The sequence below is a fragment of the Oryctolagus cuniculus genome, chromosome 12, assembly GCF_964237555.1.
Source record: "Oryctolagus cuniculus chromosome 12, mOryCun1.1, whole genome shotgun sequence".
Classification (NCBI taxonomy): domain Eukaryota; kingdom Metazoa; phylum Chordata; class Mammalia; order Lagomorpha; family Leporidae; genus Oryctolagus; species Oryctolagus cuniculus.
In genome coordinates, this window is record NC_091443.1 from 99697731 (window position 1) to 99711111 (window position 13381).

Here is a 13381-nt window from a genome sequence, read left to right on the forward strand (position 1 = left end):
AAGCCAGGAGCCAGGAGCTTCTTCAGGTCTCCCACATGGGTGCAGGGGTGGCTTTACCCGCTACCCCTCAGCACCAGCCCCTTCACCTTTTAATGTCTGCACTAGAGCGATGTATAATTTATTATAGTATAGTAACGACTGTCTATGGGACATAACGTATTTCTGTGTGCTTTACTCTTTGTTTCATGGTTCCCTTTAAGTGGGGGTTTTGTGTGGAATTTTTACTCTGATTTTCAATGCATGCTATTTAAATGTTCCTACTGGATCTTCTCATCTTCCAGGAGAGCACTCGCCCTGCCCTTCAGCAGCCTCCGCCTCCAGGGAAAGATACAGGACAAGGTAGGCTTTGTTTTCCCAGCATGTGCCTGACTCCCAAGAATGACACATTTACTCTTATGACATGCATTTAAGCAACTGAATTCCATTATAAATCATTGGTTAATAAAATATGTCCAAATACCATGCCCTTTGAAAATCAGACATTCATGTTCTTCACATGTTACACTACAAAACAGCCTGAAATCTTTTTTTTTTTTTTTTAATATTTATTTTATTTATTTGAAAGATGGAGTTACAGAGATAAGTAGAGAGAGAGAGGCCTTCCATCCGCTGGTTCACTCCACACACATGGCTGCAACAGCTGGCGCTGAGCAAATCTGAAGCCAGGAGCTCTTTCAGGTCTCCCACATGGGTGCAAGGGCCCAAGGACTTGAACCATCCTCCGTTGCTTTCCCAGGCTCATTAGCAGGGAGCTGGATCGGAAGTGGAGCAGCGGGGACTCGAGCCGGCACCCATATGGGATGCTGGCACTGCAGGCTGGGGCCTTTACCTGCTGCACCACAGCATCTGCTGGTTCACTCAAAATGCATGCAACAGCCAGGCTAAAGCCAGGAGCTGGAAACTCAATCCAAGTCTTTCATGTGAGTAGCAGAGACTAAGTACTTGAGCCATCACCTGGTGCCTTTCAGGATGCAGTCAGCAAAAAGCTGGAGTTGGAGTGGAGCCAGGAGTCAAACCAAGGCACTCTGATATGGAATATGCGTGTCCCAGTGGTGTCTTAACCACGATGCCAAACACCTACAATTCCCAAATGGAACTGTTCTAGGTGAAAGGCTTTCAAGTATGGAACCTGAATGCACTCCAGGGTCCCTATTTGGATCTTAAATTTAGGGGGGAAAACCATAAGAGATATTATTGAAACAAATAGGGAAGTTTAGGAAGGATTGCATGCTAGGTAATATGGTATCAATTTAAAATGTTTTTAAAATTTTTACTTGAGGGAGAATGCTGATCCTCTGGTTCACTCCCCAAACTGTCCACAACAGCCAAGGTAGAGCTAAGCCAGGGCCCTAGCCAGGAACTCAATCCAGGTCTCGTATGTGGGTGAGAGGAACCCAGTTATTTGAGTCATCACCACTGACTCCCAAGTTCTGCGTTGGTGGGAAGCTGGAGTTGAAAATCAAACTTGGCGGGAGCCGGCACTGTGGTGTAGCAGGTAAAGCCACCGCCTGCAAGTCCCGGCATCCCATATGGGCACTGGTTCGAGTGCCGGCTGCTCCACTTCCAGTCCAGCTCTGTTATGGCCTGGGAAAGCAGTAGAAGATGGCTCAAGTCTTTGGGCCCCTGCACCCACGTGGGAAGACCTGGAGGAAGCTCCTGGCTCCTGGCTTCAGATCGGCACAGCTCCAGCGTTTGCGTCCATCTGGGGAGTGAACCAGCAGATGCAGGATCTCCCTCCCGCTCTCTCTTTCTCCTCTTTTGCCTCTCCTTCTCTCTGTGTGTAACTCTGCCTTTCAAAATAAATAAATCTTAAAAAAAAAAAAAGAAAGAAAATAGAACTCAGGTACTTAACTACTAAGCGAAATGCCCACTTACCCAGGAAGTAAGGAGTTGTATTGTCCACAGCTAAATCTCCAGTGTACTGGGAAAAACTGTACATGTGGAGAGAGATGAAGGGAGAAAGCAGATGTTGACAACTGGTGAATTTTTGTGATGTCTATGTGTTTATTTTGTTACTTGCTATTTTCTGTGGGTATTCAACTTTTCAAAATGTTGGGGGATAAAACTGTATAAATACAAATACAACACATCTAGGCAACCTAGATGTGTTGGACATATTCCTGGAAGGATACAAACTACTGAAAACAGATGAGAAGACATAAGAAATCTCAATAAATAGATCTATAACACTTTAAAGGCCTTAATTTGTTTATCAAAAGCTTCCCACAGATACACCAGGACTAGATGGCTTCACTGCTGAATTCTACCCAACATTTAAAAAAGAATGAACATGCTAGCATTCAGTGTGGTCAGTTGATTTGACCAGGAAGAGCCAAAGCAATTCATTAGGAATGAACGATCTTGACCAACCGGTACAGCAATTAAGTCCCCAGTTGGGATTCTCACATTTCATATCAGAGTGCCTGGTTAAGTCCCAGCTATTCTGCTTCGCATTCCACTTCCTGCTAATGCGTACCCTATGAAGCATCAGGTGGTGGCTCAAGTACTTGGGTTCCTGCCACCCACTTGGGAAACCCTTACTGAATTCTGAGCACCTAGCTTTGGCCTTGCCCATCCCCAGCTGTTGCAGGCACTGAGGGAATAAACCAGCAGATGGAAGATGTCTGTCCATCTGGCTTTTTTTTCTTTGCTTTGCAAATGAAAATAAATTTTTAAAACAAACACAATAGTGCAGAGACAATTGGATATCCACATGCAAAAGAATGACATTGGCCCCCTACTTCGTGCAAAAATAAGACACAAAAATCACAATTTTTTGAATTTGTAAGATTAATTTTAGTACCCTATGGGAGAGTACTATTTAAGGAAAGCTTAGTAGTAAATGTGAATATAACCTCTCTTTGGATAACAGCTCTCTGTATTATTGTTGGTAATATTTGGTTATTTCTTGGGGGTATGTGTGTTTATGTGTTTGTGTATATTTCCAGAAGTGACCAAAGTTCGGAGAAATCTCTTCAACCAAGAAGTACTATCTCCCTCAAAAAGATCTCTTAAGCGGGGGTTGCCCAGAAGCCATTCTGTGTCAGCTGTCGAAGGTCTGGAGTATAAACTGGACAGAAAGACCAGAGGTACCGTGTTTCCGTTCATCAGCGAGGAGGGGCTCTTTCTGTCTTGGCTGAGTGATTTGAGTCTTCTTCGGGTTTCTCAGTTTTGTTCATCCTTTCAGTGGACTCTCTTTTGGTTTCATTGGATTTTCTCCGTTGTTTATTAATCTTGATTTCCTTCCCTCTACTTGCCATGATTTTTAGCTTGTACTTCTAGTTTCTAGGTGAAGGTTAAGTTATCGATTTGAGATCTTTCTTTGTTAATACAGATGTTAACAGCAACAAATCCCCCTCCAAGCACTGCCTTAGCTGTGTCCTTTAAGTTGTGGTGTTTGTGTTCTCTTCATTTTCATTCCAGAATATTTTCTGACATTCTTTGTGATTTCTTCTCTGACCCACTGATTATTTAGTAGTGCATTAGTTTCCATGTATTTGAGTTTTCCACATTCTCTTCTGTTAATTGATTTCTGGTTTCAGTCTTTTCAAATTTTTTTTTAAAGATTTATTTATTTTTATTTGAAAGTCAGAATTACACATAGAGAGGAGACGCAGAGGAGAGAGGTCTTACATCCGATGGTTCACTCTCCAATTGGCTGCAGTGGCCGGAGCAGCACCGATCTGAAGCCAGGAGCCAGGAGCTTCTTCTGGGTGTCCCACATGGGTGCACGGGCCCGAGGAGTTGGGCCATCTTCTACTGCTTTCCCAGGCCATAGCAGAGAGCTGGATGGGAAGTGGAGCAGTGGGACTAGAATCAGCGCCCATATGGGAAGCTGGCGCTTCAGGCCAGGGCGTTAACCCGCTGTGCCACAGCGTCAGCCCCAAAGGCGATTTTTTTTTTTTTTTTTTTTTTTTTTAATTTATTTTACAGGTAGAGTTACAGAGAGAGAGACAGAGACAAAGGTCTTCCCTCCTTTGGTTCATTCCCCAAAGCCAGTTACAGGGGCCCAAGCACTTGGGCCATCCTCCACTGTCCTCCAGAGAGCTGGACTGGAAGAGGAGCAGCCGGAACTAGAACTCAGCGCCCATATGGGATGCCGGCACCGCAGGTGGAGGATTAACAAAGCGAGCCACGGCGCCAGCCCCTCAAATTTATTAAAACTTGTTTATGGCTTAACATTTGGTCTGTCTTGGAGAGTGTCCCATGTGTGCTTGGGGAGAAAGTGTGTTCTATTCTTGTTGCATAAAATTGTCTATAGATGTGTGTAGATCGAGTTGTTTATGGTGCTGTTCAGGTCTTAGGTCTCCTTATTGAACTTCTGTTTATTCCAATTGTTACTGAAAGTTGAGTATTAAAATCTCCAAGTATTACTGTTAAATTATCTATTTCTCCCTAATTCTGTCAGATTTTGCTTCATATATTTGATACTCTCAGATGTGCATTATTTTTATCTTCTTGATGGATAAATTTTTTATCGATGAGTAACATACTTTGTCTTTCATTACCATTTTTGACTTAAAATCTCTCCTGGAGTCTGGCAGGAGTGTGACCACTCAGCTCTTCTGTACAGAATATCTTTTGCTGTTCCTTCACTCTGAACCTCTGCATCTTTGTATGTATGAGTCTCCTGTAGACAGCGTACATATCATGTAGTATTATTTCACTCTGCCAATTTCTGTTTTTTAACTGCAATGTTTAATCTGCTTACATTTAATGTGTTGACTAAGGAAGAACTTAGCCATTTTATATTTGTTTTCTGTGTATGTTATGTCTCTTTGTTTCCTTGAATAGATTGTGATGTGTTAGTCCTGACAAGTGAGCACTATTCATGTTCTTGGGATTGCTTATTAGAGAAGTAACTTTATAACATTTTCACATCAGCTTCTGCCAGTCATCTCTGATAGTGTTGATAAACTGATCTAGTATGTTGACTGAGTCCTGTGAGCCCAGAACTTAGCCAAAGATGGTTCAGACCCAGCCCAGCTGGGTAGTAAGCTTAAACTGCTCCCTCCACCTTGCTGCTGCTTCTTGATAAGATTCGATGAAATTTATAACTGAAACTCCTTTTACCTTTTAGGTTATCACAAACTGCTGACAAAGAGTGTGGCTGAAACTCCAGTACATAAGCAGATCTCCAGAAGGCTGCTTCATAGACAGATCAAAGGCAGGTGAGGGATACCACGCCGCCCTCCTCACCATCTTGTGGGCCACTGTGGCCTTCTCTTGACCTTCAGTGACTTAATTCTGAGCTGTGTGGCTCATCACCAAACAGCATCCCATAAGCTCTCACGGATGGCAAGAGAACCGTACAGGACATGCAGTTGTCTGGCCGCCTACACCCACGTTGTTGCCATCGTCAGCACTTCCTCCCTGTTTGTTGAGTAGTTTTCTATTGAGTGGATATTCCACACTTTGTAAATCCATTCACGTATGACTCAGGGAAGGTGGCTCCTTGATGGGCGAGGCTGGAAGTCTGGGTTCCTGACTCGGCCTCTGCTGTTGGGACGTGGGTGGGGCTGTAGGTTTTCTATGGTGATCCGGTGGCATAGGGCAGTTATTGTCTCAGGATTTTCTGTCCTTTCACTGATCTAGGCCTCTTGCCTGGTTCTTTGGTTCAAGAGAGCTGTCTTTACGTGGGTGCTTTGGGTTGTCTGCTTCTCCAGCCCCCAGTCTGGGAGCTCACTGCCCTGCTCTCCTAGAGCCCCATGGTCCCCAGCCAGGCCGCCTTCTCACCACCTTTCAGAGATGTTTTGTGTATGGCATCTAGGGTTTTATTGATGCTTTCAAGGCGAGTAGAGAGGATGGCTTCTATTGCAAGGCTCTGTCTTGGTGCTATTTATATATATAAATTTTAAGAAATTGGTAGGTCAGGAGGCATGTATATATCTAATTAATTTCTATATAAAGTTCTTGACAGATGGGCAGAAATTAAGGCTCTTGTCCAGAAACTTGAATGTTCTGCTCATTGTGACAGTCCAACATTTAGTTACAATTTTTTAAGCTTTTTTTAAAATTATTTATTTATTTCGAAGGAGTTAGAGCAAGAGACAGAGAGAGAGAACTTCCATCTGCTGGTTCACTCCCTAGATGGCCATAATGGCCAGGGCTGGGCCATACTGAAGCCAGGAGCCAAGAGCTTCATCTGGGTTTCCCATGTGTGTAGCAGGGGCCTGAACACTTGGCCAGACGTCTTCTGCTGCTTTTCCCAGATGCATTAGCAGGATTGGAAGTGGAGCAGCCAAGATACAAACCAGTACCCTTATGGGCTTCTGGCATCACAGGTGGTGGCTTTACCTGCTGCACCACGAAGCCAGCCCCACCAATTTCATCTCTTACCACTCTTACCGACACTGGCATTACCTTGGATGAGACGTCGTCTCTCTTTAATGGTGGTAATGATGAGGGATACTGAATCTTTGTGCTTGTTTTTCTTGAGGTCCTCTGATCCTGGTCCTGATATTGAAGTTGTTGAAGAGTCACCTGAAAAAGGAGAACAAGGTGAGGTTACTGACTTTTTTTTCCCTCCAGTATGTATGTATGTATGTATGTATGTATGTATTTGAAAGAATGACAGAGAGAGATCTTCTCTTCTCGGTTCACTCCCCAAATGCATACAACAGCCAGGACTAAGCCAGGCTCAGCCAGAGCCAAGAGCTCCATCCAAGTCTCCCATGTGGATGGCAGGGACCCAAGTACTTGTGCCTCCCAGGCACATTAGCAGGGAGCTACATCAGAAGTGGAGGCATGGCTGAAACTCTGTGATGTGGGGTCTGATACGGGATGTGGGCATCCCAAGCGGTAGCTTATCCCACGGCACCACGATGCCTTCCCCCTCACTGCTGCTTTTCCGCCTTCTGCTGAGCTGCTGTGGAAACCTTTGCACACTTACTACTCAGCATATGCTAAGGTGTTTTATAGAAGTTGTATTGGCTCTGGTTGCACTATGTAGTTCAAGTATTTGAAGTGAATGTTCCTTTATACACAATCTACTGAGAGAATTTCTGGAGAAAAAACTGTTCTTATGAAACAGAAATGGGATTTAAGATGAGGGCTGAACACTGTATTATACAGCATGCTATGACCTATTTTTAAAATTATATATGGTGACAAAGGGGTTTTGGAAAACTCTTTTTTGTTAACTGCTCAAGTAATTCATGTTTGTTGTGGAAAAATCAGAAAGTGTAGAGAAGCCACAATTTCTAAAATCATTTGATGGGGTAAATGTTCTAGTGGTTAAGACACAGCTTGAGATGCCCAGGAATGCCTGGGTTCAAATCCTGGCTTCCAGTTGCAGCTTCCTGCTAAGGTGTACCCTGGCAGGCAGCGGATGAAGTCTCTTAAAACTGAACCATCTTAGCCGGCGCCGCGGCTCACTAGGCTAATCCTCCACCTAGCGGCGCCGGCACACCAGGTTCTAGTCCCGGTTGGGGCGCTGGATTCTGTCCCGGTTGCCCCTCTTCCAAGCCAGCTCTCTGCTGTGGCCCAGGAGTGCAGTGGAGGATGGCCCAAGTGCTTGGGCCCTGCACCCCATGGGAGACCAGGAAAAGCACCTGGCTCCTGGCTCCTGCCACCGGATCAGCGCGGTGCGCCAGCCGCAGCGCGCCTCCGCGGCGGCCATTGGAGGGTGAACCAACGGCAAAGGAAGACCTTTCTCTCTGTCTCTCTCTTGCACTGTCCACTCTGCCTGTCAAAAAAAAAAAAAAAAACTGAACCATCTTGTGTTTGGACATGAATGTTGCCCGTTTCTGACACAAGGGAAAATGTCAGACTTGTACTTCTCCCTGCTCACTGTGGTTCTTGTTTTGCAGAATTAAATTTGAGAAGGAGTCCTCGAATCAAGCAGTTGTCATTTAGCAGGACACATTCTGGATCCTTCTATTCTTTGTCTCAGCCAAAATCCCGAAGTGTGCAAAGAGTCCACTCGTTCCAGCAAGGTAAGTCAGCAACCCAAGGGCCGTCCATCTTTACTGGTCCGTGCTGATCAGTGGAAGGAGCACCATGAAATTTGACATTTCCTGACAGTGAAGAAGAGGAATGGTCATGTGCAGTCAAAGTTCAGGGCAGTGACCAGAGGGATAATCCGTGACCCTTGTAATCTGTCACCTTTGGTTTCTGCAAACTCATCCTCCACAGTCGTTATGGGTAGCTCGCTCACTCAAGAGGAGATTGCCAGGGCGGCCATTGTGGTACAGCAGTTTAAGCTACAGCTTGTGACCCCAGCATCCCATATTGGAGTGCCGGTTGGAGCCCAGGCTGCTGCTGCACGTCCAATCCAGCTCCCTGCTAATGTGCCTGGGAAAATAGCAGGTGATGGCTCAAGTACCTGGGTCCCTGCCATTCATGTGGGAGACCACATAGAGTGCCTGCCTCTGGCTTCAGCCTGGCCGTTGTAGCCATTTGGGGAATAAAGTGGATGGAAGATCCTGTCTCTTCACGTCTCATTCTTTCTCTCTTTCTCTTTTTTAAGATTTTTATTTACTTATTTGAGAGGTAGAGTTATAGACAGAGAGAAGTCTTTCATCTGCTGGTTCACTCACTAAATGGTTGAAATGGCCGGAGTTAGGCCGATCAAGAGCCAGGAGCTTTTTCTGGGTCTCCCACATGGTTGCAGAGCCCAAATACTTGGACCATCTTCTGCTTTCCCAGGCCATAGCAGAGAGCTGGATTGGAAGTGCAGCAGCCAGAACTAGAACTGGCACCCATATTGGATGCCGGTACTGCAGGTGGAAGTTTTAGCCCACTAAGCCACAGTGCCTGCCCTCTCTGTCTCTGTCTTTCAAGCAAATCTTAAAAAAAGAAAAGAGGAAACTGCCCGTAATCTCCCTCCTGTGACAAAATCCTACACGTGAATTTCCCAGGTGGAAGCTGATACGTGTTCATATGTTCTTTATTCTTTTATCCATGATTAATTAGTTTGGCTAATAAATGCACGTTTTTATGTTTGTAAATTAGCTTATTTCAGTTGCCTCCATTTCCTGACACCAGAGCTGGGGTTAATATGAAGTCTTAATGAAAATTCAGGACAGCAGCATTCATTGTCTTTCCTGAATGGACTGGCTGTTTGAATAGTGTTGAGAAAGAATGAAAGCTTTGCTGTTCTTGGTTTACAGGCCAAAGAGGAAATTCTCCAGTCCGAAGTATTCGATCTCCCAAAAGGCTTCTTTTCGGGGCAGTATCTGGGATGATCAGCCCCTCAGAAAAGGGTTCAGCCCGAACTAAAAGGTCTTCAGGAAGCATGTCCGGGTCTGAGATACGTACGGCGTACCAGGTATAAATCTCTAGAACGTTTACAGCGCTGTTGTCTCAGGGAACATAGAAACATCAGGCAGTCAAGCAGCTGATGGATCCCTACATGGATGGAGGTGTGGGTGGCGGGGGTGAGCCACCGGGAACTTAAAGCAGCAGGTTTGGCCGAGGTGATCCTGTGTAGACTCTGGGCTTTTTTCACTGTGTCTGTTATTCTGAAATACGTACCAACGTCCCTCTGTGTCTGCTTGGTAGCCCACTTGATCACTCGTTAAAAACCTAGGAGTGATGCCCAGCCGCCCCCTCCCCTGGGGCACGGCCAGTCGACCCATTCCCGCCCATTTGACTTGCTCTGTCTTGTATCCGCCTCTCCTCCTCACCCCTGAGTCAGGTCTTTGGTCAGTTCTGCCTAGAACATTCCAACAGCCCCCTCCCATTGCCATCTCCCCGAGGCTTCGGCGATCCTTCTGAAATGGTCATCTGTTAGATGTGTCCTTAGCTCGAAGCTCCAGAGACCCCCCCATCTGCTAATGTTGGTTTCCCAGTTTCTCTAAAATGGAACCTTGTGTGAATCCCAACAAGTTGCTCAGAGCGAGGGGGCAGAAGCAGAGCCAGGGACGTGCCTGGAGAGCACAGCCCCACTACAGGACCCAGATCGCTGTCTTCCCTCGGGCAGAGGGTCCTCCGCGTCGGGTCCCTGCCAGCCTGGCTGGCCTCAGCCCTAGCCCTCCCTGCCTCACTCCCCCTCCCCAGTGCCTCAGGCTGTGTGTGCACTGTCTGGCACACGGCTGCGGCTCTTCACACTTGCGCTCTTACTCGTGTTGTTTTCTGTGCCCACAGACCCTCTCCCCAACTTTGCCAGCCTTTGCTGACATCCATTCCTGAAGATCCGCTTACTACTCACCCGCCCCACTCCCCACCAGCTTAGACCGCCCCCTTGTGCTCCATGATGCCTGTGCCGTCCCTGTCACTGCCCTGCCCACACTGTGTTGCCCATCTGTGTCCCGCTGAACGTGGGACTTCCGGAGAGCATCAGGAAGGTGCTGCAGGGAGATAGGCGTGGGACCTCCTCACCTATTGCAGCTTTTAAGTACAGGTGTTTTTGCAAGAAGGAAGGGAAGTTTTGTTTTCTCTGAAATGTTATCTTTGCTTCTGTGCCTTATGTATCTTTATATTCCCTCCCTCGCTCTACCCCATCCCCCACACACATCCCCTGGCCCATAATAGGGGTTCAGTAAGCACATGCGGGGTGGAGCTGAGCACAGGAGCAAGTGAATAGTTGTGATGATGCAGCTGCAGGCAAAGCGTAGCTTAGCCTTAGAGCGCAAGGTGTGGAAACTCTGTTCTTAGGAGAAGCAACTGATGGTGGATCCAGTGCTTGGTCCTAGAAAAGAGGTCAAGCAAATCCTGAGTGGTGTTTTGGAGAGGGAAGCTGGTCCCTGTTTGAGACTTCCAACTTCAGATCCTGCCTCTGGCTGACTAACCTTAGAGATGACTACAGCGCTTCTTTAGGTAATACGGGTTATAATATTCAAGCACTGAGATAAACATTTTTCTCTACAGACTCCCAAAAAGAGTTACCAGAAATCTCCAAGTTTTCCTGGAACCACACCGGGGAGGTTCCCGCGCACGCCGCAGACTCCGCCGTGTGCTGCTGATGGACCGCAGGTGACACCTGCAAAGCAGGCCGCTCCCCAGAAGCCCCTAGGAGATTCCTCGCGAGGCTGGGATCCACAGGGATCCAGAGGGACTCCTGGGAAAGGATTCCCCCTGGCAGGAGAAGGTGCCGTTCTTGAAACAAAGTTACCAAGAACTCCCAGGAGGCTAGGTGCTCAGGCATCTGAGTTTTTGCCCAGTTGTTCTTGGCCACATTCAGTTAATTCCAATCCTGAAGGCCGCCCCCAGCATCCAGCATCCCCGCCTCCATCGACCGCCCACCCTGGAAGCACGTGTGCGACCCCCAGCAGATACTTTCTCAGAACACCACCGAGGGCAGGCTGCGCGAGCTCACCTCCGAATCAGAAACACCCACAGCGCCTCAGCCCCCCAGCTGCTCGGTCAGAGGAACCAGCGCAGAGACCAAAGGACTATGCTGTCAAAACCCGGAAGAGATCAGGGAAGGCGACTGCGAATTGTTCCCCACCCACTTCTCCAAAGAAACGCATTCACCCTCCTCTATGTGATGTTTCCAAGAAGAGTCTGTTTAGGGAACCAACAGAGTCTCCTCCCCCTGAAGAGCTGGATTGGAAAGCGCTCCCAGCGTGTTCCAATGTAGCACCCCCTCTCTCTCCTGTGCCCTCGACTCCCTGCAAAACCTCCCAGGCAGCTACTTCTGATGTCCCCCCTCCTCCACCCTCCAAAACTGGGAAATGGTGCAGAAGGACCTCTAATCCCGAAAGAAACTTCCTGCAGTGCCAGCCTGACACCCCTGCGTCCCCTGTGGTGAGGACCGACACCCTGGCAGCCATCACAGACTGCAGAAGGGGCCAGAAAGAAGTGAGTCTCTGTCCCCAGTCTGCATCTGAGGGTCAGAGTTCCCTGGGCACTGGTTTCGGGAGTGACTGGCGCAGGTCCTCTCCTTTGCTTATTTCCAGCGACACAGAGTGTCTGATTCTTGAGGAAGCTGAATGCCAGGGCAGTGATAGCTTGAAAAGTGCCATCTCGCCAGTGGGGGGAGGGGAGGGGCTCAGGACCTCAGCTGCTGGTGAGAAGCCGTCTGCGTCCGACCCCGGGATTCCTCCGACTCCTCCTTCCTCTGGGCCCCTGTCTCCTCTGATGCCATCATACGACCTGCGCTGCACAGCCGACAGGAGGCAGCGCCAGGCTGTGGCGCAGCTGGAGCAGCTGCAGGCCTCAGCTGAGCACCCACAAGCTGCTGCCAGCCCAGAGACCTACGAGGTTGAGCTGCAGATGCAAGCCTCTGGCCTTCCCAGGCTTCGGATTAAAAAGGTCGACGGCGGCTCTTTGTGTGAGGCTGAGTCCCTGAGAAAGGAGGAGAGCGGCCTGGGGGAGGAGAGCCCCTTCCCTGCTCTCAGCGTGGCCAAGGCCAGGTCGTCTGGCAAACCCGAATGCACCTACGTGTCGCCCCCCTGCCTGCGGCCTTCACACAGCACACCCGGCAAGGGCGGGGGACAAACCTACATCTGCCAGTCCTGCACCCCCACCCGCTGCCCCTCTAGCACCCCTTCCCCATTCCAAACCGATGTCGGGGTTCCTTGGACACCATCCCCCAAGCACAGTGGGAAGACCACTCCCGACACAATTAAAGACTGGCCCCGGAGGAAGAGGGCAGTGGACTGCAGCGCCGGCCCCTCTGCTGGGAGGGGCGAGGTCGGTGCGGACCTTCCTGGCGTCCTGCCACCACTTGACCCCGAGGCAAAGGATCGGGGCCTTGAACTCAGCTTGCACAAGACTTCCATCCTGGGCGATTTTGAGCTTGAGGGTGTGTGTCAGCTGCCAGACCAGTCACCTCCGAGGGACAGCGTGCCCAAGGCTGAGGACGCCTTCTCGTGGGGACAGTTTGGGCTGGGTTCCAGGAAGAGACTCTTGTCCACCAAGGAAGACCCTGATTATCGAACCAAGAGGGTCTGTGCCGGCCCCAGAGAAGACCCAGAAGAGGGGCAGAGTGAAGAGAGGTCTCCGAGCTGCAGTGGGCGACCACTCCCCTCCACGGGGGACGACGAGGTGTTCGTTTCTGGTGAGTTTGTTTCTCTTGGGCAGACTAGAGCGTGGGGCAGGGAAGCCTTGGGATGGCCCAGGCTTGCTTCTTGGTTGTGTCTTACACGTGGCATCTCTGTAGGCTCCACCCCACCTCCCGGCTACGCCGTGCGCAGCTGCCTGTCTGCCAGTGGTCTCCAGGCCCTGACCCAGTCCCCGCTGCTGTTCCAGGGGAAAACGCCATCCTCTCAGTGCAGAGACACCAGAGGTAACTTGTCTGTTACAGGTCCTGGAGACTCCTCCCGGGGTAGCCAGAGTTGTCAGGCAAATGGATGTGGGGGGAGCCCCAGGGATGCCAGGCATGGGGTGGATGGGTTTTGTGCCAGTCTGTCATGTGCCCTTCCCAGAGAAACTCTGCCTTAGAAAATCTGCATCAGACAGACCTCCAGGTCCTCCTGAAATGTTGCAGTCTCTC

The 13381-nt window shown here is 48.9% G+C and overlaps 1 protein-coding gene across 2 annotated transcripts in view; it reads left to right on the forward strand.

Moving 5' to 3' along the window:
* Positions 1–13381, forward strand: part of TICRR (TOPBP1 interacting checkpoint and replication regulator) — a 46346-nt gene that overhangs the window by 31170 nt on the left and 1795 nt on the right. For both annotated transcript variants that reach the window (XM_070054526.1, XM_070054525.1), the window contains exons 14-21: positions 282–339; positions 2949–3089; positions 5081–5171; positions 6440–6501; positions 7812–7937; positions 9114–9271; positions 10813–12946; positions 13049–13174. In XM_070054526.1, coding sequence (XP_069910627.1) covers positions 282–339; positions 2949–3089; positions 5081–5171; positions 6440–6501; positions 7812–7937; positions 9114–9271; positions 10813–12946; positions 13049–13174 — 2896 coding nt within the window. The remainder of the gene's footprint in view (positions 1–281; positions 340–2948; positions 3090–5080; positions 5172–6439; positions 6502–7811; positions 7938–9113; positions 9272–10812; positions 12947–13048; positions 13175–13381) is intronic.